This window comes from Mauremys mutica, chromosome 2, assembly GCF_020497125.1.
Source record: "Mauremys mutica isolate MM-2020 ecotype Southern chromosome 2, ASM2049712v1, whole genome shotgun sequence".
In the NCBI taxonomy this organism is placed as follows: domain Eukaryota; kingdom Metazoa; phylum Chordata; order Testudines; family Geoemydidae; genus Mauremys; species Mauremys mutica.
This window is the reverse complement of record NC_059073.1, coordinates 40946367-40973246: the sequence shown is the minus strand read 5'-3', so window position 1 is coordinate 40973246 and position 26880 is coordinate 40946367. Positions and strand designations below refer to the sequence as shown.

General features: G+C 40.6%; 2 protein-coding genes across 11 annotated transcripts; one reads left to right on the top strand and one right to left on the bottom strand.

Moving 5' to 3' along the window:
- Positions 1-7583: 7583 nt before the first annotated feature.
- Positions 7584-18631, bottom strand: FBXO43 (F-box protein 43). 6 transcript variants are annotated; one of them, XM_045002763.1, is made up of 6 exons: positions 18568-18631; positions 15900-15945; positions 10342-11891; positions 9244-9346; positions 8200-8388; positions 7584-8075 (listed from the first exon to the last, which is right to left on the bottom strand). In XM_045002763.1, the coding sequence occupies exons 3-6, from the start codon at positions 11865-11867 to the stop codon at positions 7827-7829; spliced, it is 2067 nt and encodes a 688-aa protein (XP_044858698.1). In that variant the 5' UTR covers positions 11868-11891; positions 15900-15945; positions 18568-18631; the 3' UTR covers positions 7584-7826. The 6 variants fall into 6 exon arrangements, with proteins under 6 accessions (XP_044858698.1, XP_044858696.1, XP_044858697.1 ...); XM_045002761.1 differs by lacking the exon at positions 18568-18631 and adding an exon at positions 16182-16858; XM_045002762.1 differs by lacking the exon at positions 18568-18631 and adding an exon at positions 16182-16858 and having other exon boundaries at positions 15900-15941.
- Positions 17720-25889, top strand: POLR2K (RNA polymerase II, I and III subunit K). Of its 5 annotated transcripts, none has more exons than XM_045002769.1 (4): positions 17720-17873; positions 22108-22171; positions 25187-25279; positions 25711-25889. In XM_045002769.1, the coding sequence occupies exons 2-4, from the start codon at positions 22111-22113 to the stop codon at positions 25731-25733; spliced, it is 177 nt and encodes a 58-aa protein (XP_044858704.1). In that variant the 5' UTR covers positions 17720-17873; positions 22108-22110; the 3' UTR covers positions 25734-25889. The 5 variants fall into 5 exon arrangements, with proteins under 5 accessions (XP_044858704.1, XP_044858702.1, XP_044858706.1 ...); XM_045002767.1 differs by lacking the exon at positions 17720-17873 and adding an exon at positions 19971-20064; XM_045002771.1 differs by lacking the exon at positions 17720-17873 and adding an exon at positions 20109-20198.
- The last annotated feature ends 991 nt before the right edge of the window (positions 25890-26880 follow it).

The following is a 26880-nucleotide window of genomic DNA, read 5'->3' as shown; positions in this document are numbered from 1 at the left end:
GCCTTCTTCATTATGCATGTTGTTTCTATGAAAACAGAAATGAAAAGGAAGGGAGTTAGGCTGCTGAAACAATCACCATGGTTTTTCAGGTAGAAAACAAATCTGTGTGAATGACTAATAAATGGAATATGACAAAAGATTGATCTAGATACTTACAAGTCCCTCCTGACGGATGCTGGCGAGGTGTTTAAGTAAATCAAACTTAAAGACAGAATAAATTTTGATGCTATTACTGTTTTCAGATATTTGGAGTTACAAATATGAGTTAATGAAAAGTTTATATGCTAGAGACAAATCAGAAAATTTATTACACAGATTTCTGTGATCTCTTCTGGTCCTGTCAGTGAAAAAGAATAATCAGAGACACTGAAGCCATTTCATTTTTCCTCATCTAAGTCACTTGAGGCTTACAACTGGGCTTCACAAGAAGAATGCCAAAGCATTGGGAAAAAAATTATGAAGTATGCTTGATATAATCACACAAAAGGTACATGACTCAAAAGTAGAAATACATGGAGAATACTTAGTTTTGGCGAAAGAGTAAGAGAAAAATCATTAAATAGCCAAAATAAATAACATAGAAATGTTTCATAAATTATGAAGCATTTTAATGATTTTTCCTTCTTTTTCAAACTGTAGTTTTGGGATAGACCTCATACAGCCTTTTCATGGTTCATCTATTCTTAAGTGTTCTTCTGTATTCAAGTGGTCTCCTTTATCTAAATGAGTCCATCTTCATCTCTCCCCCTATATTAAGTGCTATTAGGTATTTTCCTTAAGCAGGGAGCTGAAAGATTACTTAGTAGCAACCATGTCTCTTAAGAGTAAATTGTCTACGTAGCTTGTTTCTTCAAGGGGCATCCACATTCCAGAAGCAGCCTATCTATACTGAGAACTACTGTTTAAATTGTCAGTACATAAGCTGTTCACTGAATCAGCAAGGGCTGGGGCTGTAACATGGTGCATCAAGGTCCTGATCTAACTCCCGTTAAAGTCAGTGGAAAGACTCCCATTGATTATAAGGGAATTGTATTGAGCCCCAAATGCACACTTTTCAGGAGACTTCACAACACACACTTTTTAAAAAAAAGGTGAAATGCAATGTAGGACCCAGTGTGTTACCCTGAAAATTAGATTTTGGGACACTGCTATAACCACCTGCCTATCTCCCCCTCAGTCTGTTCTTCCCAAGGTATAAATTCCTGGGGTTAAGGAAACACTAAAGGACATGGATATAACCCCCCCCCCCCAATAAAGTAATTGATGCAGGCAGCATTCTTTCCAAAACAAAAGTATTTTTATTAATGTAAGTAATAATCCCTACTACAATATGATCTAAAAATCCTAAAAAAGGCACAAAATCCTGGACACCAATCCTTTATTCCAAGTTAAAGAACATTCAAATTACAATAGCATATAATTCAAATGATTCTAAGTGAAGTGATTTGTTAAAAGTGTCCAGTTTACAACAAATTGCTGACAGCAATTCTTAAATATACTTTAAGTTTTACATAAATAAAATACAATTAACACACACATTCCAAGCATACACATATTAAATACTATGCTAAACTATACTATTCTAAACATTATATCAAAATCTGGCAAGCTGACTTTATAAATCCATTGGTATTCCTTTAAAATTACTGTGGCTGCTTTTAAAATCCTTAGTCATTGTCTTTGTTCAGCTCTTGGTCAGTCAGCTTTGCTCTGCCCGTTTTCTTCTCTCTATCTCTGCAGCAGCTTTTCTGACTTCTTTGCAGCAGCTCTCTTTTTTCTGGCTTCCAGTTCCCCGTCATCTTCCGATCAAATTCTTTCTCTTTCTCCAGTCCAGACCTTCTTCTCTCCCCATTAACTGACTGCTATGCTTTGTGTCTGGCCTTTTACACTTTAAGGACTTCCTTAAATACCCTTAAGCAATTACTCCATTCGCACATGCTCAGTACCAACCATTACCTCAGAATTATGATTGACAGCTCTGACCTTTAAAACAAGTTGTGACCAGTATGAGTGGGCTATGACCAGCTAGCTGATAAATTAACTGACCTCTCTGTCACTCCTTACTCAATAGCCATGCTTAATAGCCACCCAAGCTCAGTAGCCACCAATCTTGCACATGCTCACTGTTGTCATTTACCTCAGAGTTGTGATTCTGCCCATCCACGTACACACATACCTGGCTCTTTGCCAGGGCACCATTTTAGAAATCCTAGGTTTTCACTAAGCAGGCCAGGGTCCGCAGCATCCATTTCAGGGTGGAGCGATTTTTGCTTATTCAGAATAGAGATCAGAAATACAAAGTAGAGACTGGAGAATTTCCCTAGGAATAAGTGGACTGAATGGTATGATAACATGATGCTTGATTCTGCGTTGTAGTTACTACTATGCCCCTGTATCATATTTGCTTGTAGGGAAAACATTGCTGATATTACTATTTGCTGCATTCATTTTAGAGTAATGAAGGAATTTGGATGTATAAAACTGGTAATTGTGTAGAGATGGGCTTTCCAACTGGGATCTTCTCTTAAACCTAGTAATGGTACCAGCACACTATAGTAACCTAATGTTAAACAGCAACTATTAACATTAAACATTTTTAAATCTGCAGGACCAGATAACACCCAAGAGTATTAAACTAACTTACTATTAATGTTGATTTTTAAACAAATCCTGGAACACTGGGGAACTTCCCGAGGACTGGGGGGAAATCTAATGTTGTGCCAATTTTTAATAAAGAGAAAACTGGATGACCCAGGTAACTGTAGTCTGACACTGATTCTGAGCAAAATCATGGAAAGGCTGATATGGGATGCAATCAGTTGAGAATTAGGGGATGGTGGCATAATTAATACCAATCAACAAGGTTTTATGGAAGATAGGTCTTGTCAAACAATGTCTTTTCTTTTTTTTATGAGATCATAAGTTTGGTTAATAAAGGAAACTGTTCACATAACATACTTAGACTTCTTAAGACATTTGACTTAGTCACAAATGACACTGAAAAAAAAATTAACACTATACAATGTAGCCCATATTAAATAGATTAAGAACTAGTTAACTGATAGATTGTAAAAACTGTAAATGTGAAATTCACATCTAAAGGGGGTGTTTTCTAGTGGGGTCCCACAGGGATTGTTCTTGACCCAATTCTATTAAATATTTTTATCAATTGTCTGGAAGAAAATATAAAATTATTAGTAAAATTTGCAGATGACACAAAAAATGGTGGAATTTTAAATGATGGGAACAAGTGAGTATTACAGACCAAGCTGGGTCACTTGGTAAAATAGGTTTTTTTTCAGCAACATGCATTTTAATACAGCCAAATGTAAAGTCATACATTTATGAACAGAGAACATAGATCACACAGGATGGGGGACTGCATCCTGGAATGTAGCAACACTGAAGACAAGTTAGGAGTCATGTTGCACCTAAGCAACGAGTGCAATGCCATAGCTAAGAGGGCAAATGAGATCCTGGGATGTAGAAGCAGGGAAATATCAAGTAAGAATAGGGAGATGTTATTACACGCCATATATGACATTAGTGTGACCATTACTGGAATATTGTGACTCAGTTCTGGTACCCACACTTCAAAAACGAAAGTTGAAAGACTGAAAAGGATTCAGAGAAGAGCTACAAGAGTGATTCAAGGTCTGGAACGCAAGTTTTATAGCAAGAGACTCAAGCTCAATCCATTTAGTTTATCCAAGAGAGGGTTAAGTGGTGACTTGCTTGATCACAGTCTGCAGTTACCTACATTGAAAGACATTTCTGATAGATGTGACAGATATTGCAACAGCACACAGTATTGTGGGGACCATATTGTTTTAAGTTTATGAATGGTTTCTGTGTGTCACTGTGAGCCAGGGATTGTGTGCAGCTCCAGTGGGACAGGGTTATCACTGGTTCTCCAGGAAATAAGAAGAGTGAGTGTGGGGGTGATTAAGATGAAGAATGCAGGCTGTGAACACCTCTAGTGAGGTACCATGCCCTGAGGAGGTTTGCTTTTGGTATAAAAAGGCTGAGTTTAAACTGGGCACAGGGCCTTCTTTTGATTCAGCAAATGAACAGCAACTTTTACCCAATAGGGGGCCCTCAGACCCTTGCGGAAGGATTTTGGTCTACTAGGGCCCTATAAAACTGATGGGTGAGCTCTAGTAAGCTTTTAATGTGTGTACAGGAACTTTAATTGGTTTTATAAGTTATCTCTGCAATACTGTTACCACAAGAATAAATGTAATTTTTTGTTTAGAAAAATGTAGAAATGTAGAGCTGAAAGGGACCTCAAGGAGTCATCAAGTTAAGTCCCCTACAATGAGGAAAGACAAAGACAAAGTCAACCATTGACAGGTGTTTGTCCAACCTGTTCTTAAAAGCCTCTAATGGAGATTCCACAACCTCCCTTGGAAATCTATTCCAAAACATTACCTCTCGAATTAGAAAGTTTTTCCTATTATCTAACCCAGGGTTTCGAAAACAGGGATTGCCGATTGTGTAGGGAAAGCCCCTGGCGGGCCGGGCCGGTGTATTTACCTGCCCCGGCCGCAGGTCTGGCCAATCTCGGCTCCCACAGGCCGCGGATCGCTGCTCCGGGCCAATGGGAGCTGCTAGAAGCAGCGGCCAGTAAGTCCCTTGGCCCACGCCGCTTCCAGCAGCTTCCATTGGCCCAGAGCAGCGATCCGCGGCCAGTGGGAGCCGCGATAGGCCAGACCTGCGGCCGGGGCAGGTAAACACACCGGCCCGACCCACCAGGGGCTTTCCCTACACAAGCAGCGACCCCTGTTTGAGAAACCCTGATCTAACCTATACCGAAGTTGCTGCAGATTGAGCCCATTACTTCTTGTTCTATCTCCAGTGGACATGGAGAACAATTGATCCCTGTCCTCTTCATAAGAGCCCTTAATGTATTTGAAGACTGGTATCAAGTCCCCCTCAGTCTTGTTTGCTCAAAGCTAAACATGACCAATATTTTAATTTTTCCTAAGCCTTGTATCATTTTTGTTGCTCTCCTCTGGACTCTCTCCAATTTATCCACATCTTTCCTAAAGTGTGGCACCCAGAATTGGATACACACTTTACTCCGGGTGAGGCTTCACCATGGCAGAGTAAAGTGGAAAAACTGTCTCACGTGTCTTATGTACAAAACTCTTGTTAATACGCCCCAGAGGTATATTAGCTTTTTTCACAACTGCATCAGAATGGACTCATTCAATTTGTGATTGACCATAACCCGCACATTCTTTTCAGCAGTAATGCCACTTTGCCAGTTATTCTCCGTTGTGTAGTTGTGCATTTGATTTTTCCTTTTATGTGAAGTACTTTGCACTCACCATTATTGAATTTCATCTTGTTAAATTCAGACCAATTCTCCAATTTGTCAAGATCATTTTGAATTCTAAGCTTGTTCTCCAAAGTGCTTGCAACCCCTCCCAGCTTAGTATATTCTGCAAATTGGATAAGCATACTCTCTTCACTTCATTATCTAAGTCATTAATGAAAATATTGACTAGTATCAGACCCAGGACCAACCCCTGCAGGACCTCATTAGATACGCCCTCCCACTTTGACAGCAAACCATTGATAACCACTCTTTGAGTTCAGTCTTTCAACCAGTTTTGCACTCGCCTGATTGTAATTTCATCTAGGCCACATTTCCCTAGTTTGCTTATGAGAATGTCACATGGGATTGTGTCAAAAGCCTTACTAAAATCAAGATATAGCACATCTACCCCTTCCCAATGATCCACTAGGTCAGTAAGCCAGTCAAAGAAGGAAATTAGATTGATTTAGCATGATTCGTTCTTGACGAATAGATGGCAGCTATTCCTTATAACCCTATTCTCATGTAGATCCTTACAAATTGATTATTTCTTTTTTCCAGCATCTTTCCAGGTATTGAAGTTAAATTGATTTGTTTATAATTCTCTATGTCCGTTTTGTACCCTTTAATTATTTAAAAAAAAAAAAAAAAAAAAAAAAAAAGGAGAGAGGCAAATATAGTACCATTCTCCAGTCCTCTGGGACCCTATCCAACTTCCATGAGTTCTCAGAGATAATTGCTAACGGTTCTGAGATTGCCTCAACTAGTTCTTTAAGCACCGTAGGATTAATTTAATCAGGCCCTGCCAACCTGAATACACCTAACTTATCTAAATATTCTTTAGCCTGTTTTCTTTCCTGTTTTGGCTTGCATTCCTTCCTCCTTGTGGTTAATATTAATTGTGATGAGTTTCTGGTCACCATTAACCTTTTTAGTGAAGACTGAAGCAAAATAGGCACTAAGCACCTCAGCCTTGTTGATGTCATCAATTATTGGCTCTCCTTCCCCACTAAGTAGAGGGCCTATGCTTTCCTTTGTCTGTCTCTTGCTCCCAGTGTATTTAAAGAAGACTGGTTAGTAACTGGTATACACTGTTGCAACCCCTAGAGCAGGGGTAGGCAACCTATGGCATGGGTGCCGAAGGCGGCATGCAAGCTGATTTTCAGTGGCACCCACACTGCCTGGGTCCTGGCCACCAGTGCGGGGGGGCGCTGCATTTTAATTTAATTTTACATGAAGCTTCTTAAACATTTTAAAAGCCTTATTTACTTTACATACAATAATAGTTATATATTATACACTTATAGAAAGAGACCTTCTAAAAACGTTACAATGTATTACTGGCACGCAAAACCTTAAATTAGAGTGAATAAATGAAGATTCAGCACACCACTTCTGAAAGGTTGCCGATCCCTGCCCTAGAGAAAAGTTAACCACAGGTGCTGGTTCCCAGTCAGACCTGCTGGGGAAATCACAGTGAGGTGCAGAAGTGGGACTGCAAGAACTGCAAGCCTAAATGCCCAGTCTTGAGGGAGAGAGATGCAAGTCTCTGTCCAACAGAGATGACAGCTAGGAGCCTGAAACCTTAAGTGGGTGCCCTTGAGGAAGGTTAGAGGCAAGAGATGGGCAAGGTACAGCTAATCCTGAAACTGTGACAGATGGCTCATTAGCAGAAAAAGGCATAAAGTCCAATGTATGGAAGCTGATTTTAGACAAATTCAGACTAGAAATAAGGTGCATATTTTTAAAACAACAACAGTAATTACCCTCCATAACAACGACATAGGTGGATGTGGTCAATTCTCCATCACCAGAAATCTTTAAATTCAGACTAGATATCTTTATATAAAAAAAGATATGCTATAGCTCAACCAGGAATTATGGGCTTAATGCAGAAGTTACTGGGTGAGGTTCTTCAGCCTGTGTAATACAGGAGATAAAACTAAATCATCATAATGGTCCCATCTAGCTTTTAAAAAAAATAATTAAATAGTCTATCTTAGCAGCATTGTCTATTGACTAGGTGGTAGTATTTCCTCTGAGTCAGTGCTTATCTAATGCTTCATCACAGCATGTTTTTAAAAACTGTAGTTTTAAAAGTGTCTCATAACAAAACCTATAGAAAAGAAAGTTTTAATGATTCATTCTCTTTAATTTGCCATTGAGACAAGAATCACAACTTTAAATTTTCAAGTGATGTAAAATAGATATTTTAGAAGACTATATTGAAAGTACTTTATTGAAAAATTAAGATGTTGGAAGTGTCTGGCTACATGACGGGTAAAACAAGACATTAAAAGTTTAAAATTTTTTTCACTTTTTTCAAAAAAAAAAACTTACCAAAATACACTAAGTTAATTTAAGATATGTACATGAGAAATCATCAGCTTAATTATTGGGCAAAATGACAATATTATTACTTTCAAAATATGCATAATTAATAAAAAATATAGACAAGATCAAAAATTGAGAGAGAGCAGGGAAACCTATGTTCCTGATAAATTTAGAGTCGTTTTAAATTTCTCTTGCTTTGGGCACTTCCTGGAAGAGCATCTTTTTTATTTCGCCGCTTTGCAGATGAACTACTGCATTCTTTTGATCCGTGGAAGGTGCACAAACACAAAATACAAAAGTCAAATGCACAGGCTTCTCGGCTACATAGTCCCCTTTTCTTTAAGGGCTGATACTTAGCTGGGCACTGACATCTTGGACAAGGTTTTAAAGCTTCATCAATAAAAAGGGTTTTGGCAATCTGTGTCAAGAGGGGAGAAAACAACATTTAATGCCTGCAGTTCTTGACTGTACATCTTAAGAAGTCTAAGATTCGTCTTAAGAAATCTTTATTTTCAATGCTAACACCTGGCTACATTGCTTACCTTAAGGTACTCTTCCTGTTTACTAGTTGACTGGGGAACAGAGCTGCATCCTGTAGGTGTTAAAAACTCATTGCAAGAAGGTGGTGTTTGTGACACAACAGTTTTAGCTTGAGCTTGAACAGGTCTTAGAGCAGATCTACTTAGAATATTAAGTCTTGTGGCAGCATCTTCAACATGCAAGAGACATCCCTGTTACAGATGATGATTATAAGAAGAGAAATCAGCTTAAATGAGTATCAAGATAACCAGGGCTTTGTTTAATATAGCTTTGTTTGTTTTTGTTTTAGAACTATTTTTATTTTTCACAATAAAGAGGTACAAAATGTGTAAATTTCTTCAAGTACAAGTTTAGTATTTAATGGACAGGTGGACAAAACAGGAGGAAATATTGTGGTCTATAAATATCAGTTCAGGGTGACCAAATCGATTCTCCTTTACCACTTAGAAGACCTCATCTCTCCCTGCAACTCTCTCCGATATCTTTCCTACTTCAGAAATCTGAATAGGAAACACTTACTACTGCTTATAGGATAGTCACTTCACATCAGGTCACTTCAAGGAATCCCTACCCTAGAGGTAAGTTAAGCCACAAAGAAAAAAACAAATCAAACAATTGGGAAGGAGTCACAATTTTAGTCCTACTGGACCTGCAAGCAGGGATTAAAATGGAATAAGAAAAAAAGGAGGTGTTGAAATGGGGCATATGAGAGATTAAGAGGAAGGGACAAGATTTTAAACCCAAAACCTGGTTCGCTTTAAATTTGTTATAATTTGAGAAAAATCCTATTGATTCCAAGCACTACATGTTTTAAACATTCTCCTTGAAGTGTGGCTAGAGTAAAAAGACTAAAAATGACATTTTTTACTCAGAATAGGTCTCTGCGTGTATTCTGAGTCATACCTACTGGGTAAAGATTTTACAACTCTCATAGTCAGCTGGGAGATTTCTGCAGTTTGCTAGGATCTTTACATTCTTCCCCTCTCCCCAAATCTTTCCAACACGCCCTATATTTAGAAAAATACTCCCTTTGGGAGATACATTACCCCAGCTTCCGCCTTCAGCTGTTTTATGTACAGCTTTCTCCTGAGATATGCATTTTTGTCTTGTATAACAATTTCACGCCAGTTCTTGCTTACTTTCCAAATACTGAAACAAAACAAAAAAATATCATCCACCTTTTAAATCTTGCTTAAGTTTTTACAAGTGGTATAGTTTAAGATCCTAATACTAAAAATTAACTCCTTCGATTTTATCATGACTTAAAATGAATCAATCATTTTGCAGAATGTTGCAATATACTGTAACAAACTCCACTTTACAGACTTGACTTGAAACACAACATTGCCTCACATATTCTTCTCCATCACCATGTGGAATTAAATACAGGAGATGGGGTAAGGGAGGCTCATCTCCTGAGACAGAACACAAGGTAAAAAATCATTGACTGCTTTGCATGAGGTAGGAGAGTGAGGCGGATTGAGAGCTGAGGGGAAGAGGGTTGGAGAAGAACTAGGGGGCTGGATCAGAGCTGCTGAGCGTGGTGGGGGGAGGGGACCAAGGTGGGAGGATTGCATTAGGCCTGGGGGAGCTATGGCTGGACTGAAGGAGGTAGAAGCTGAGGGAGAAGCTAGGTATCTGGATAGGCAGGGAGCTGAAGAGGAGCTAGGTGACAGGGTGAGGGGACTGGATTGAGGCTGGGGGGGGGAAAAGGACTGAAGGGAGGCGAATTTTGGAACTGGGAAGGGGGCCCCTAACCTATTATAACACTAGAAGTCTCTGGGGTCTTGTTATGCTACTGATATTTCTTACTAAACTAATATTTTAGACTTACAACAAAATATTGCACCATCATAAACCGATGCGCTGGGAAATGAGCTGAGCTTAACATTTATTAATATTTTCACTGATTACCAAAAAAAATGGGAATTAATACCCTAAGTCTTTATTATTAGATAGAACTTAATTACAAGTTTTTTTCATCTCTTTGTTACTTCAAACACATCAGTAATAAATTAATGTTATTTTTGTTACATGGGAGTAATACTGTTCAGGCCACTGTTCCAGCTCCCCAACTCATTAGCAGGGAAAAAAACCTTATTTTCAAAATTTTGAAAAAAAGAGTATATAGTTGTATTTCTTACCTGCATAGGCTTTCCACAGTCAAAGCACCTAAAACTATAGCAAGAATATGCTTTAAATCTCTGTATTTTAATTCTGTTAAAATATCTAATTTTTCAAGGCCCATTTTCTTGCCTATGAGTCCAGCAAGAATGTATTCTAATACAGACATTTCAGCTCTTTCAGTGTTCTCCAAGAGTCCATTTCGCTCTGGTATTTTTCTTTTGCTTCGCATGAAGATTTCATGGACTACTTGTAAAGCAGGTGTTCTTGATAAATCCCCAAGATTTAGAATCAAATCTCCACTATTCTCCTCATTAAAAACCAATCCACGGTCTTCACTGGCAGGGTCTCTTGCTACTTTTAATTTATATTCTGAATTAATTAGCTTAGCATCATAGTCTTCCTCTGTCTCTGACTGTGAACCCCGTTCCCGAAGGGTGGATAACCGCCTCACTCGGTCTAGTTTTCTTAACTTTCTTTTAGCATCCAGAAGTTTGGAAACTTCCTTCTGTTTTTGAAGGAGTTCTTGGAAAGATCCCTCATGATCTGAAGAGGAATCTTCTGATTTATCTAAGCCAAGGGAATTAAACCCACTGTCTTCAGGCACTGAAAGGTCCAAGTTACTTACCACATGAGTAGGGGGAGTATTTGTGTCAAGTAAATCAAAGTTAAAATCTGCTATTAGGTTGCTGACTGGAGTCAGAAATTTATCCTCATTTGTCTCAGACAACATACAACATGTAGGGGTTCTAAGCAATTCCAGGTAGGTGCTTTCATCATTAATGCTTGTAAGGGCACTATCACTGAACTCATAAGGAGTCTTGTCAATAATAGTATCCTTAGAATTATTATGGTGAATTGGAGATAAACATTCAGGTTCTGACAACAAGTTGTTTTTACATTTGGAATCATCTACTGTAGAAGTCCTTTGCTGTGAAAAGGCAAGCCTCAATTTTTGGCAAGCAGGACTAAACTCCTCAGTTTTTAAAGTGCTAGTAGCTAAAGGTTTATATGTGTTATCTCTTGGAGAATATGAAGAACTTTTTGAAAGTCTTTCTTCAAAACTGAGAACATGAGATAATGTTTTTCTCCTACTGCAATCCGAAGAATTGGCTTGTCTTTCAAAGCATCCTACAGTGCCTCCCAAAGCAGTTTTAGACAGAAGCAGTCTCCTACGCAGTGATGAGTCTTTTTTACTTACTTTAGGAGTTTCAAAAAAATCTGTAGCTACATTTGCCTCTTTTCTTTCAGATAAGGAGATAGAATTCTTTCCATTTTCGATGGGAGACAACACTGGAATTACTAAATTAGGGTGTGAATATTCAGAATACTCATGCAGTAATGATAGATGTCTTGCACTCAGTTCATCTTTATGTTCTGCATCAGTATGATCAAAGTTAGGGTCTTTTAATGAAACATTATATCCACTATCATGAAATATGGAGGTGGAACAAGAGTCTTTAAAGCTGGAGTATTTCACATTGTTGCTGGGAGAAGTCAACCTGCCTCTTTTAAGAATAGACAGCACTGAGCGACTTTCTGACATCTTTCACTTGGAATTTCTCTGATTCTGTAAAAAGTGAAGACAGCATTTTATCTCTAGAATGAGCCATAAAGAACTTATTTTAAATACAGTTACCAGTGGATATCAAATTATATCTAAGATGATTTCTTTTAATTTAAATATTTTCACCATCAAAATAGTAACCATAGTGAAAAATATTTTTATTGCATCTCTGTGGAAAGAGCACACACACTCTAGCATGATGGATGCACTATTGATATTTTTAAAAAGATAGTAAATATTTTACTGATGTAAAATAATGGGGATGAACATCTTAAAAAACATGGCATAAGAGAAACGAAGTAAGTGAAAAAACACATCTGATCAGATAGCTGATCTACCAATCATCATCATCATCATCCATGGAGAATGGGTTCAGTCTGATCATAGACAATGGGCAAAATTTTGGCCCCATTGAAGTGAATAGCAAAACTCCTACTGACTTCAATAGGGTCAGAATTTCACCCTTCATGTACATAGAGTCCCTCTTCTTTCTGCCAGTTCAGTTCCTCAGAGCCAACAGGGGATTGAAACTCATGAATTAATCTATTTTATTAGTGCTGATGGAAAGATGGGGGGAAAAGAAAAACTGCCACAAAAGCTTTTGGTTTGTTTAAAGAAAGAGATAGCCCTGGTGGCTGATAATCCTAACTAATTGTCTAGAGAGTCAGCAAGCTTCCACAAATTTATTCAGATCCTTCAGTCCTTCAACACTGGAAACAGTTGAGTTCCAGTTACACAAAAGGGACAGTCTACTGTTGGTCACTACACTGCTTCAAGATATTTTCTTTACAACTTTGAACAGAAACCACCAAGAATTTCTGCTCAGTCTCTTGGTGATCTGGGGTAATATAGCTCCTACCTTGTGGTTATACAATTTATGGGCACTGGAGAACTAATTAGCCTTCTCCCCATGTATGTGGGGAAAAAAAGATACTCTGCCCTATGGTAATAAGCTTTTTGCACAGTCAGAAAGGACACATTCTTTTCAAGGGAACAACAGAAGCTCTTAGGTACCTATGTTATTTCTCTCTGAAGGATGTGATTACCTGAGGCATTGATTGCTATTTCTATAACAATATAAAAAAGTATTCCCTCTCCTTCCCAGGTCAGACTGGAAAGGACATAGACTAGGTTACTATTTTGCAAGCCCAGGACACAGCTGACATAAGAATATTTTGAATAATGTAACCATAAGGACAAAGATCTCATGAGCCACCAAAGCTAGCAAAAAGTTACACATCTTTTAATTCCAAGCTTTGCGTTGGTGTATAATAGTTTCTAACTCTAGTAAATTGGGAAATATACCTAGAGATTGTCACTGGTCTCTCATACCAAACAAAAATATATCTTCATGGGCCATTTACCAGAGTGGGATGTCTTCAGTGTACCAAGAACCCTGAGCCAGTTGGGCCTCCCACTACTAGAAAAAAAAGTAGTTGTGCCACCCTCTGTTATGCAGAATTATCCTTTGATGGATTTGGGGCATTGAATTTCCCAATATCCCAAAGATGAAAGGTTATTTTTTGTGTTTTTTTTAAATTCCATTTGCTAGTGGTGGATGTGTAAAGGGGAGAGTTTTATTTTGTAGTAACAAGGCCACAGCACACAGTGTTTGGGGAACTAACGCTTAGGTAAAGGGCAAGGATAAGGCAGACACAGAGTACTGGCAGGTGATGAGGCAAAAGACTGAACAGTAACATGGAAGATAGGGTTTTGCCAGTAGGATAATAAATGCTTGTAAGTGTAGATTAGGGTAAAGAGGAGATGATACATGACCAGGCTTGTATTGGGACCAACAGAGGGGGGAGGACCACATGCAAGAGGTCCAAACACCTCCAGAGTAAGCGGATCAGAACAGGACACAGGGATTTGGTAGATCTAGATGAACATGTTGAGAGTGCTCAGAGCAGAGCCCCTACAGAGTACACAACAGAAACATGCTGAGGGAAGCAATATGAATCAGCCAGATGCATTGAAAGGCACTCTGCCCGCAAAAAGATGCAGAAAACCTTCTAGAAGGGAAGGAATCAAAGCTGTTTTAGACTTAATTGCTAAATAGTTTTAAATAGCTTTTAAAATAGCCATTCAAGGCTCCAATATTGCAAAAACATAGATACTGTACATACTTACCTTTAAACACATTTATAGTTCCATTGCATTTAATGAGACTATGCATGCACTCAAAGTGAAGCATGTGCATAAGTGTTCGCAGGATCTGGGCCTTGCTTTCCAATACAGTCAAAATACAGCGGGAAAGGTGGAGGGGTGGGTGGGGAGGACAATATTTACTTTTAGCTCTAACATTACAAATAACTGAAAGCAGAGGATATCAAAAGCGGTAATTAGGATGCTATACTTTTAAAAGAAGTAAAAGTTGATCATTTCTCTTTGTCTCAAAAGGAACAGAAGGTATAAAAAGGGCGGGGGGAAGAACTCATGTAACACTGTTACAGAGATCTGAACTGGCAGAGAGATAAGGCAAAAATTATTTTTGCCACATTAAAATAATATCCCAAAGCACTACAAACTTAACCAAAAAAATGGGGGGAGAGGAAAAAGGGGGGCCAAGAGAAGAGCACTTCTGAGCTTCTTATACACTTTCTTGGATTGACAACACTATATATTCTTAAAATTGTAGGAGAGAAACACTGCAATAGAGCAGACAAACAGAACATGATCCATAATCATTCTTGGTAACACTTCCTAACCCGCACCCCAATCTTGCAAACCTTTATGCACATATTTGATTTTTATTTCAGTGGGAATACTTACAGTAGTAAAGTTCAGCTTGTGCAAAAGATTTTGCAGGATTGAGGGCATAATGTTGCAAATCCAACATTAAAGGGGAAAAAAAACTTTTCAAAACGTACTAGTATACATTTATGCATCAAATTCATACAAAGCAAGTCTCATTTCATTTGAGGATTGATATCTCCCACTGGAGTGAAATATTTTTTCTTTGTAATTCAGTGAGACAGTTAAAACCTCCCTTAGTAAAACTTCCCTTTTTCAAAATTTTCTTTATTCAAGTTATTCTAGATTTGGTGTTTTCATAAGAGAGTTTTCTCTTTTAACAAAAGGAAACATGGTTAAATCCAATAATTTAGTAGCCTAATGATACTTAGATGGTACACTTCACTTTTCAACCATAGATCTCAGAGTACTTTTTAAAAGGAAGTGTCATTATTCCCATTTCACATGTGAGAAAACTGAGGCATGGTGAACCAGTGGCAGATTAGCCACTGGGCCAACAGGGCCATGCCCATTGGTCCTAGCGTACTGGTGGGGGGGGCATGCCCCAACCCACTCAGCACTCCTGCAGGGAAGCTGGGTCAGGGCACTGGGGTTTACCCTGCTTCAAGCACCTTCCTGCTGGGGCGGGGAGCAAGCCCCCATGCCCTGACCCCACTCCCTGACAGGAGCACCAGTGGCTCTCAAACACAGTGGCTCTCAAATGGTGGTCAATGGACCACCAATAAGCCACAGAGTGCTTCCTGACAGTCTACAGAATGAAATATTTAGAGAACCAAGATATGGGAGGATTAGGATGTCTAGAGAGGTGGTGTTCCATGTGAAGATCCCTCTTATGAAGTGGCTCAAGGATGCAATGATTACTGGGAAACAAAAGAGCATAGTGGCTAGAACAAAGAACTACCAGTCAGAGGACTGGGTTCTGAACTGCCACAAGCTTCTTTTAGCTTAGTAATATAAAAGGTGTACATTACCGGCATCACCAAACTTATTTCTGTCCTCCTTTTCTCAGTGCACCTGCTATTTTCAACAAAGGGATGGAGAAGCATTCTTGGTACAGAGATGAATAGTCTTTTCCAGTATTTAAATTGTCTAGTCTCTGCAGCAAACAAACTTTACCTGAAGATGCACCTACATTCATCAAGCTGTGCAAGTATCCCAATCTAATGGACCCCAAATGAGTCATTACAACCCAACAATATTAATTACTCTGGAGGATGCTGTAGCTAATCCCCCCTGCACAATGGGTATGCTACTTACCCAGCTTTGGGAAGCAATTTGAGATCCTGGGCTGACGAAGTACTGTCTGATGCGAACAGCGTTCCAGAATAAGGCAAAGGCAGGAGCAAAAACAAATCAATGCATTCCAAAGGTATTAGGCAGCTCAGAGGCAAAATATGTTCAAGTCACAAAACAATTTAACCAATTAGTCTATGTATTTATTAGCTGTAACCTCCGCAGTTAGTGCCCGTAACAGCAGTAACAAGGCTAATTGACTAGACCAACCACCCAAGGAATAACACCTGTAGGACACTCAGTCACCTTGAATGATGGGCCCCAGGAAGGCAGGAGCTTCACCCCCGTATCCTTCTCCGGCAACTCAGTGGGCAAAGGGAAATTTCTGCCCCACAATCATGGGGCTTCTCCGAGGGGGTCAATGGGGCTGAGCGATAGGGACTGAAGTTAACAACATGCTGCAAGCGGGACTGGGAGCAGTAAGGGGCACCGACCCTGCGGTCCCCGCGGGGCGCTGCTCTCTGCTTCTTGCCGAGGCAGCGCCGAGCCTCTCTGGCCCCCAGCCCCACCGCGTTGCCCTGGTGAGGAGCCGCCGCCTCTAGCCAGCACTAGTTCCCCGCATGCGGCTGCTGTTGGTTTCCCTCGCTTGGATTTGAACTGCCCGCCCTTATCAACCGCTGTAGCTTTCCCTCCTCCCCCTCAGTGCTGCCTGCTGGCACGGGGGCCAGAGCAAACCCAGTAAAGGGGGCGTGGGGGAGGGAGACTACCTCTGTAATTCCCCTCCACCCCCCAGTAGTCAGTCAGGAAATATACAGTGCGTGTGACGGGGGCATCTGAGGGAGCTCTGTTGCAGAGACCGACGCCCATTCTCCGCACCCTCAATACTTCCAGGGCTGTGTCCATCCCCACTGCACCTTCGGAGGCTTTTTGCCTCCTCGTTCCCTCCCCTCGCCTAGGCTCGTTTTCCTACTTCTTCCCACATGTGTAGGGCTGCTGCTTCTCTCCCCCTCTTTCCCGCACTTTTCTATGGCTACGTCTCTCCCTTCTCCCCCCCCCCCAGCACCTCTAGTCACCCCAAGGGGGTACTGCTTCTAGACAGCCTGTCTGAGGTGACGAGGCTTCACCCTAGTGTGAAACCTTTAGGAGCCTAGCTTCGAGCATGGCCAAACAAAATGTTTTTTAAAGGAGCTAAGCCCTGTCTGCACGACCAATATAGCTATACTATAGAAATTAACTTGAGTTGGATGATTGCCAATTAACTCAAATTAGCCTACACATTTGTACCTGATAGTCCCGCAACAAACATTTGTAGAGTATCCAGACTAGAACTGAACATGACATATCAGGGTGATTTAGACTAACAACATATTCACCTCAAAACAAAAAATATCTCATATCTGTCCCTTTTATAAAAGGGGGGAATAATCAGCTTTCGGGGGGAAAAAGCAACAGTTTTTTTTAACTTTTATATGCTGAATATTTAAAATAAATTAAGCAGTGAGCATGTTTAACCTTACTCTTCACACAACCCTCCCACCTTCTTCTTTTACAGATCCAAAGCACGTGTTTTTGGCACTTAAACTACACCAAAGGGAATGTCCCAGATAATTACACGTCAGGGCAGAGTTTGTAAGGAACATGTTTAGTGTCAACTCTTGACACTGAAGTCAACTCTTGGGGCTTTTTCAAACCCCAAGTTCTCTCAAGGGAACAAATTAGATAATTAATCAATTTATTGCTTAATTTATTAAACCTCATTTTCAATCAAATTATATGGTTAAAGTGACTTTTCTTAAGGTTGGATTATGAATAAATTACCTTGACAATATGAATGGACCCTGAAGGAGCAATACTGGAGGAGGACAATTTATGAGTTTGTAAAAAACTCTAGTTTAATGCACTTAAAGTGTACTGGAAAGAAATAATGACTGAGTTAATTGGAAGAGGCTGAATGGACACTGCTGATACTGGTTAAGGACGCTTACAGAGATTGGCTGGGTAAATCACCACTTTTTATTGTTAGTGTGTGACTGCAAGAGTGCACTTTAAGTATTTTTCCTCTATCAAAAATTTTGGATTATTTTAAGATTTGAAGTTTTGGTGGGGAGAGAATTTTGGTGCTATGGTAAAAATAAATATTATACTAATAATGGAAAAGTTGTTATACATGTGAGTTGTGTGAATCTTAGCTCTGTTTTTACAGTACATTTCCTACTCCTTTAACAATATTTTTAAGATTAATTCAAATGTAGAAAACATTTTTAAAAGTTTGATAATTTAATCAGACGAAACTAAGTTTCTTTCAGCATTCGGGAATACTGGTAGAATTCTTAATGGCAGTGCTGAATGTACACTGAATGTTCTACAATATTTATTTAGTATTTTGTAGGGGAAATTTTAATTATTGTGGCATTGAGATACCATGGCTAAACCGATATAATGGCCATCATATACACAAGATTTATCCTAAAATTTGTGTTGAGCTTGTGAATAAGAGAGCAGTTGGCATTTTTTTCACATTTTAGTTTGTTACTGCTGATGTATGCACTGAAACTTTTGAAAACTGATTTGATAACAAAATCCTATTCTATTGCATTGAAAATATATTTGTATTTTCGCTTGAAAGTTTGTCTTAATTAATGTGGGAGAATATGGTAAGACCCACACAATATATATCTATATTTTCATTTACCTTGATCTTTCTCTCTGGAGCTTAAGTGATATATTTCTGAATATAAAAAGGAGCTTCAGGCAAAGACCAGCCCTCCTTGAGTTAAAATTTTGCAGTCATGTGATCATGTCTGAGTCACATGTTTGCTTTCCACAAGCTATATAGACCAGCTCAGGTACAGTCAAATATATTCTACTGAGGCCAGTAGACTTCAAATTCATTGTAACTTGTAGTTTTCTTTGCATTTGCTTATGAAATCCATGTAGTTATTTATATGCAAGTTTAGATTTCATTTTTTCCTGTTTTTCAAAATGAAAAATGGTGATACCTCAGCATTAGTTGCCTCAATTTCCCTCAGTGTTATGTGCTCAGTAAGCCAGATTCACTCCATGCTGGTGTGGATCAAAGGGTGATGGTGGCTCGTGTTCCCCATTGCAGGGGACTGGCCTAGCCCCCTTGCACAGGTTAGGGCAGCCCTTAATTTGCATCCCTGCTGCAATAGCCCTTATGAGCTGTTGTGCAGTATTGCATATTACTCAAAGCATTGGTTTGCCCTTGCCATGGCAAACCTATCTCCACCAGTCCCTGAAGTATCCTCCAGAATGATCCCTGCACTGGGGAGCTCCTGCAAGAGAAAGGTAACACTGCTATGCCATCTCTGTGACTTCTTGAAAGGTCCCTTAGTTCTAGGGTGGTGGTGGGAAATTCATGGCTGCAGTACACCTGATATTCCCCACAATATTCTTTTTCTTGTTCAGGAGACTGATAGTATAATTGCACTAGCATATTTGTATTCTTATGGTTTGTGATTTTCATCCACACAGATTCATCTTTATTCTCCTCTCCACTCAGAAATTTTATCTGATTACATTCTGAGGAATCTATAAACTTAAATGCACATATGTATCATGATCATAAAACAAAATGTGATTGTAATGCATATGTATAAATCAAGAGAGTTGAGAGGGTTGCTGTCAAATCCTTAACTTTGCTTTTCCTACTTTTATATAATTAAAATCACAACCTTGGTTTAATGCATAGTTATATTTGCATTTAACCATGGAAGCTTTGTCAAATTCTCTGTTACATCACCTCAAGCAGATTGTTATAATAGTTTTGGAGTTGTAGATGGTACAGAATTGTCAACATTCAAAACACATTAATCAGGCCACGCAAAATCACAAGTGACTTAAAAATCAGGGGATTTAAAATGTTATAATAAATGTGAGGCTCTTTTTATTTGCTTTCTGGTTTCTGAGCCTTTAGGGTGTACTTGCTTCCTATTTTCAAACTTTTCTCCACAACCATGAATACTAAAAAGCTACTTACCAAAGTCAATTAATTAATAATAATAAAGCTGAGATTCTCATGAAATCTCTTGATTTCAGCAGCTGAGCCGTAGAGAAAATCATCAAATATCACAAGACTATTGATAAAAGCATGAGAGTCGGCAACACGTATTGGTATTTGCTGACCCTTTTGCTTCGTGAAGGAGCTACGCGAGGAGTCACTATAAAGGTGAAGGGGGTTGAGAGACAGGAACAACCTACGGGAGAGGAGCTGCTCAGGAGCAGTCACAGCCCCAGGGGCAGGAGGCGCTGGGGCGAGACGAGAGAGTGTAGCGGGGCTGAGGTTGCAGGGCACAGCACCAGGTAGGAAGCGGTCTTCGGATGGGGATACAGACAGCCCCAGCACCAGGGGGCTGCGGCTAGAATAACGCCGCCCCGCAGCAGCTGGAGCAATAGCGCCTCCCCCATGACCACCCGAGCTCGACTCCTCCTCGTCCTACGTCAGGGCAGCTTGGGGCGGAGCTGGCCCCGATTGCTGCGTCTGCGCGTTTCGGGAGGAGGCCTCGCGACTCGTGTGTCCTCGCAGGGGTCTATCGCGTCCCCAGTCTGGGCCCGAGCGGAGCGGAGCCCGCTCCGGACAGGTACGGAGCAGTTTGGGTGTCTCTTCTCCTCCCCCCTCCCCGTTTCCTCCTCGAAGCCGGGCTCCTCCTGAATCCCCCCCTCCCGTCCCCTGTGGCCCTGCTGCTATCTAGGTCTCGCCGGCTACTGTCCCCGTCTTCCCCAGCGGCGGTGCTGTGACCCCCCCCCTTCCCTTCCCTCCCCGTGCCTGGGGGGGGGGGGCGCCCCTCCTCGCGAGTGAGGCTAGAAGTGTCTCTGTGCGTGCGGCAGGGGCGAGCGGCGGCATCCTGCCCCCACCCGCTCTGGTGGGCACAGTCTGCGCGTTTATTCAGCAAACCACGATTGTCCCCTGTGCCGCGCTCCTGCCGCCGGGAGAGGGTGCGCAGCAGAGACCCTCGCCCCAGGGGCAGACGCTGTTCTGCTGGCAGGCCAGGTTCTGAACACGTGGTGAAGCTGCTGGGGTTCCTTAGCTCTGCACGGGGAGGGTGTTCCGCAGAGGAGCGTGGTGGAAGTGATGCAGGGTCCCGGGTCTGGCCCTGTGAAGACACAGGCCACCCAACCGTAGGCACATAGGATCTGCACAGGGGTCAAGTCAATTTGTGGTACAGTACTTTCACCGGCGTCTCACCCATGCGGCAATTGTCTTCATAACACAATCGTGCCACCATGCTGTGTGTATGAGCTTATTACCTTGGCTAACTACGTTCATATCAGTGTATTCTTGGGCAGCTACTGACGGGGGTGGCTTGCCTACAGAACATACATTGACAAGATGCTGGTATAACGTTTAACAGTCTGTAACCGATTAGTGAAATGTCTGACTTTAAACTTGGTTTGTATCCACACAGTGTGGTTAATGTTTGGTAAATAATGTCAGCTCTTGCTAGTGTGTTCAGTTGGCACATGGTTGTCTACCATTACTAAGTATGTTATTTTGCTGTAGGGATAGGATCTCTTGTGTAACTGAGTTAATTGGTCCTCTTTCCAGATCTTAGTAACCATGGTTATAGACACAACTGTGTTTAGACCCAATGATGCAACTAATTGTTACAAACTCTGTTAAAAATCTGTGGAGTAGATAGGACCTAGATCCTCTGTGCAAAAATCTTATTCTGGCATTGTGAGGGCAGACTTTGTCGTAAAATGAGTTCAACCTAACTGATTCAATATAATTAGGAGTTAATGATTATTTAAAAGTTCCTGTTTAACTATTTCACTATTGATTGGTTTGGCAGTCAGATCCAGCTACCCTAGGATTGCGAGGCAAAGTACTACTACTTTTCTGCCTGATTCTCACCCCTGGTTTCTGTCCAGCATGTCCATCAAAGGTAGTGCAGGATTAGTCAGTGTTTTAAGTGGGTGGAATGGTATGGTTAAGTTTATGCTGTATATACAAGTAGTGATGTTGTCCATTCCCGAAATGACAATGTTAGTGTATTGAGACTTGTGATATATAGTTGATTATATTTTATTTATAGTTGTAGCAAAATCTTTGATTAGTGGGAGAGACTAATGCTCCCCAACAAGCCAAAGAAGGATATCTAGCATATTGAATGACGATGGGGCTGGTGTTAGGGCTGTCTTCAGAGGTCTTTGTCTCCCTACCCTCCCTCTCTAATCAAGAGCATGGATTTTTATTTTTTTTTATTGACAGAATATGGATTCCCAAAAGGAAGTTCAGCCTCCAAAGCAACAGCCAATGATTTACATTTGTGGAGGTAGGTTTTATTCTTAACATTTAATAATATTTGCTGATCCCCAGCTTGGTCCTGCTAACTCTTGTATAACATTGTTGCAAGTCTTTGCTTTAGAAGCTGTTTTCTGGAAGTGTTCCCGAAAGATGAGTGTATTGGTCAGGAATGACATTGAGGTATGTTTACATTGAGCTTTGGTTCATAATGCAGAGTTTCACAACCAGACTGGACAGTGATTCAGTTGTCAAGGTGGAAAAAAGTAGAGACTACTGATTTTGGTCTCAGCTGCCACTTTTGAAAGGACTCCTCCATGATCTTATAGTCAGATGTAAGGGTCACTTCAGGTTCTTTAAAGTTATGGGTTTTAGTTGGAAGTGCACTGCCCTGATGCTACAAACATCGGCCTTGACCCTGGTGTATCTAGTTGCAGAGTACTGTGCATTGATGTGGACAAGAAGCTGCCATACCCCTTTGGTGGGTAGGCAGTTGAATCGGACCATGTGAATCATCATGGGGACTTTAAAATCAATGCCTCTACCATTGCTTTCTGTATTAGCAAACATTGAACCTCTAGCTATCCATCAAGATATAGCTTGAAAATCAGAACATAAACGTGCTGAAGACTACCCAGAACTTCCCATCTGGCAGGCTATGGACAGCATCCCCCAACGATGCCTGAAATCGTGAAAACCACTGTGGACCACACATGTCTCTGGATCTGGCCAGGGAATGGCAAAGTATCTGGACCTAATCTACAGTTCCAAACAAGCACGTTATCACTGACCCAATAAGCCACTGTCCCCGCCTGCAGACTGTGGACCACGCTGAATCTCATCTGGACAAAAATCAGACATCCCTTCCTGTGACTGTGGTGAGAACATGCAAACCATTGAACGCATCGTAACACAGCGCACCAAATATGGATTCAAAGGTGAATTTGATATCCACAGCTTCAGAGAGAGAGCCTTGAAATGGCTTGTGGATCTACAACGGCATCTGTAGATGCCGTGTGTGTGTGAGAGAGAAATAATATCTGCTGAACCTAACATGACTATTAGTAGTAAGTTGTGGTATTTGCTCAGGGTGGCATGCCATCTAACTGCAAATGGTGCAGAATAATTATACTAATATGATGGATTTTTGCTTCACGGAGTGATAATAATGTGGAAATAGCTCTTTAAAACTTCCGTCATTGGGCACAGGTCACACATTGCCATTCTTTCCAAGTACCTTTATAATCTGCTCTGTTTGTAATGTGGTGCAATGTTTATAGAGTAAATAAGAATAAAACTACCATCACATCTCAGAGAAAAGCCCATGTGGTCACTTACTTTTAGCCAAAATTGTTATTGGCAGGGTTCAAATGCAATAACTTGTAAAGGGATTACAATACTGTTACAATTTGAGTCTGAGATACTGTCTTCTGGGGGCTTTTTTTGAAATACTGTACCTTCCATTTCAAGCAATCAAAGGCAAAATAATTTTGTCCTTCAGAAATATCTTTGATCCAAGGAGAAGCCATCCCTGCAGATGGTTTAGCACAGGGGTGGGCAAACTCTTTGGCCCAAGGGCCACATCTGGATATGGAAATTGCATGGCGGGCCATGAATGCTCACGAAATTGAGGTTGGGGTGCAGGAGGAAATGAGGGCTCTGGCTGGAGGTGTGGGCTCTGGGATGGGGCTGGGGATGAGGGGTTTTGGGTGCAGGAAGGTGCTCCGGACAGGGACTGAGGGGTTCGGAGGATGAGAGGGGGAATCAGGGCTGAGGCAGAAGGCTGGGGCACAGGAGGGGGTCGGGAGTACAGGCTCTGGGTGGCACTTACCTCAAGCAGCTCCTGGAAGCAGCAGCATGTCCCTTCTTTGGCTCCTACGTGGAGACACAGCCAGGCAGTTCTGCACGCTGCCTTGTCTGCAGGTGCCGCCCCTGCAGCTCCCATTGGCTGCAGTTCCCAGTCAATGGGAGCTGCTGGGGCGGCGCCTGTGGACGGGGCGGCGCACAGAGCCTCCTGGCTGCCCCTAAACGTAGGAGTCGGAGCGGGGACATGTCGCTGCTTCTGGTAGCTGTGGCATGTACGCTCGGAGTGGCACCCAACCCCGCTCCCTGGCTGGAGTGCAGGAGCAGGGCAAGCCCCAGACCCTGCTCCCCAGCGGGAGATCAAGGGCCAGATTAAATCGGTTGGCTGTCCGGCCAGACATGGCCCGGGGGCCATAGTTTGCCCACCCCTGGTTTAGCAGCAACCAGAGAGAGGGGTTGTACTCCACAAAACATAATCTTTCTTAGGGTACGTCCATACTACCCGCCCGGATCGGCGGGTAGCAATCGACTTCTTGGAGTTTGATATATAGCGTCTCATCTAGACGCGATATATCGAACTCTGAACGCGCTCCCATCGACTCCGGAACTCCACCACCGCGAACGGCGGTGGCGGAGTCGACGGGGGAGCCGTGGACGTCGATCCCGCGCCGTGAGGATGGGTAAGTAGTTTGAACTAAGGTAGTTCGACTTCAGCTACGCTATTCACGTAGCTGAAGTTGCGTACCTTAGTTTGACCCCCACCCCCACCCCCCAATGTAGACCAGGCCTTAGTGCATCCAACCTTTTAGAGCGAGTAATGGTTGTTAGCACCACAGGCCCTGCTGCACAGACAGTCACTTTGGTCAGCTATATAATATTTTTGGATTGCACTATGTTAATACCACTCAGCTGCTAGCATAGTATGGGCAATTATTTGTGAGCACATTTTTTTAATATGTCCATAGATTTATTCTAGGTAATTTGAATACCACATACTTTATCATCACTAAAGGTAATAGAACGAACATTGTAACTTTACATTTACAGGTTAGCTAAAAGTGTTTACCCTGAAGAGAAATCAAGTACTTGATTTTAGCAGTAATATTAATTTACTAAAGTTGTTTTGTTTGCCACAAATGCAAATCTTTAATTTTGTTACCTTTTCCAAAAGTAAATTATAACATCTTGCATTTTGTATTTCTTGTTATAGTGGTCTAAAAAGATTTTTTTTTTTTCTCCCCAGAATGTCACACAGAAAATGAAATAAAAGCAAGAGATCCTATCAGGTGTCGAGAATGTGGGTACAGAATAATGTACAAGAAAAGAACAAAAAGATGTATCCTTTTGCACATGCCTATTAAATTGTTTGAGTGGGCAGAGTAAGACAGTGGCTATAAATAAAATAAAAAATTGGGGTACTACTGAAGAATTGGTCCAGTATCAAAAAAGTCTTACAAACTAGTACTTATGCGAGGAAGAACATATAACATCTTAATTATTTTCAGTGATGATCTTGTTAATTAAAGCACAGTACAATAAACTTTTGTAGTCTTATATTGCGGTGCAAACAGGTAAAAAGTACACTGGATAGAAGATACTATCATGCATGCAAAATATATTCCATTTTTCAAAAGCATACAAACAAATGCTAAGTGTGGCGATAACTGGAAAAATGAGCCTCGATGCATTTTTTGCATGACTGATTTGTGATTGTATTTTTTAAATTTTGTTTTCCCCTGTCATTTTCTTTAACTCTAACTACTACAGTGGTTGTCTTTGATGCTCGGTAATGTGAATTCAAGATGTAGCTGTTTTGGCCTGGTTCATTTTAGTATACTGATAACTTTGGTTTGTATACACATCTGTTGTGGAGAAATATATACTTTTTCATTCTGATATCAGTTGTAAATTATTCAAGTAGTTAAATAAAGTTTTTTAATATCAAATATTCAGTTTCACTTTTGAATTCAGTGGAGTTATGCTTGCTTACACCAGAGCTAAACTTGGCCTAATATGTCCAAGTTCCCTGATTTTTCTATTCCCATCTCAGAACCTCACTAAGACACCATTCCTGTAGAGACTTTAAACATGTTTAACTTTATATACTGAGTAGTCCCATAAACTTCAGAGAGATTACTTGCTGCATAAAGCAAACGTGCATAAATCTTTGTAGGCTTGAGGGCTAAATCTAGGCAAAAGGGCTGTAGAACAACAAATAGTGTCAATGTATGATGTATTCTTTATAAGCTTTTGATTAATTGCAATTAACTAAAAAATTAATCACATTGTTAAACAATAAAATACCAATTGAAAATGTAGAAAAAAATCAAACAATATTTAATAAATTTCAAATATATTGCTTTCTATTACAACACAGAATACAAAGTGTACAGTGCTCATTTTATATTATTTTGATTACAGATATTTGCACTATAAAATGATAAAAGAAATTGTATTTTTTCAATTTGTCTCATACTAGTACTGTAGTGCAATCTCTTTATCATGAAAATGCAATTTACAAATGTAGATTTTTTTGTTGTTACATAACTGCACTCAAAAACAAAACAATGTAAAACTTTAGGGTCTACAAATCCACTCAGTCGTACTTCTTGTTGAGCCATTGCTAAGACAAACAAGTTTGTTTACATTTACAGGAGATAATGTTGATCACTTCTTAATTAAAATGTCACCTGAAAGTGAGAACAGGCATTCGCATGGCAGTGTTGTAGTTGGCGTCGCAAGATATTAGTGCAATTACTTTTCTTAATCGTGCAATTGTGTTTTTTTTTTAATCGCTTGACAGCCCTAGTTCTTTATCATCTGAAGACATCGCTTCTCTGTGGAGAAGAAAAAAACTTACAAATTAAGTACCTAATGGTCAAGAAATTCAGAGTTGAGTTTGAATAAACTGAGAATTAGTTGGTTACTCCATCAATA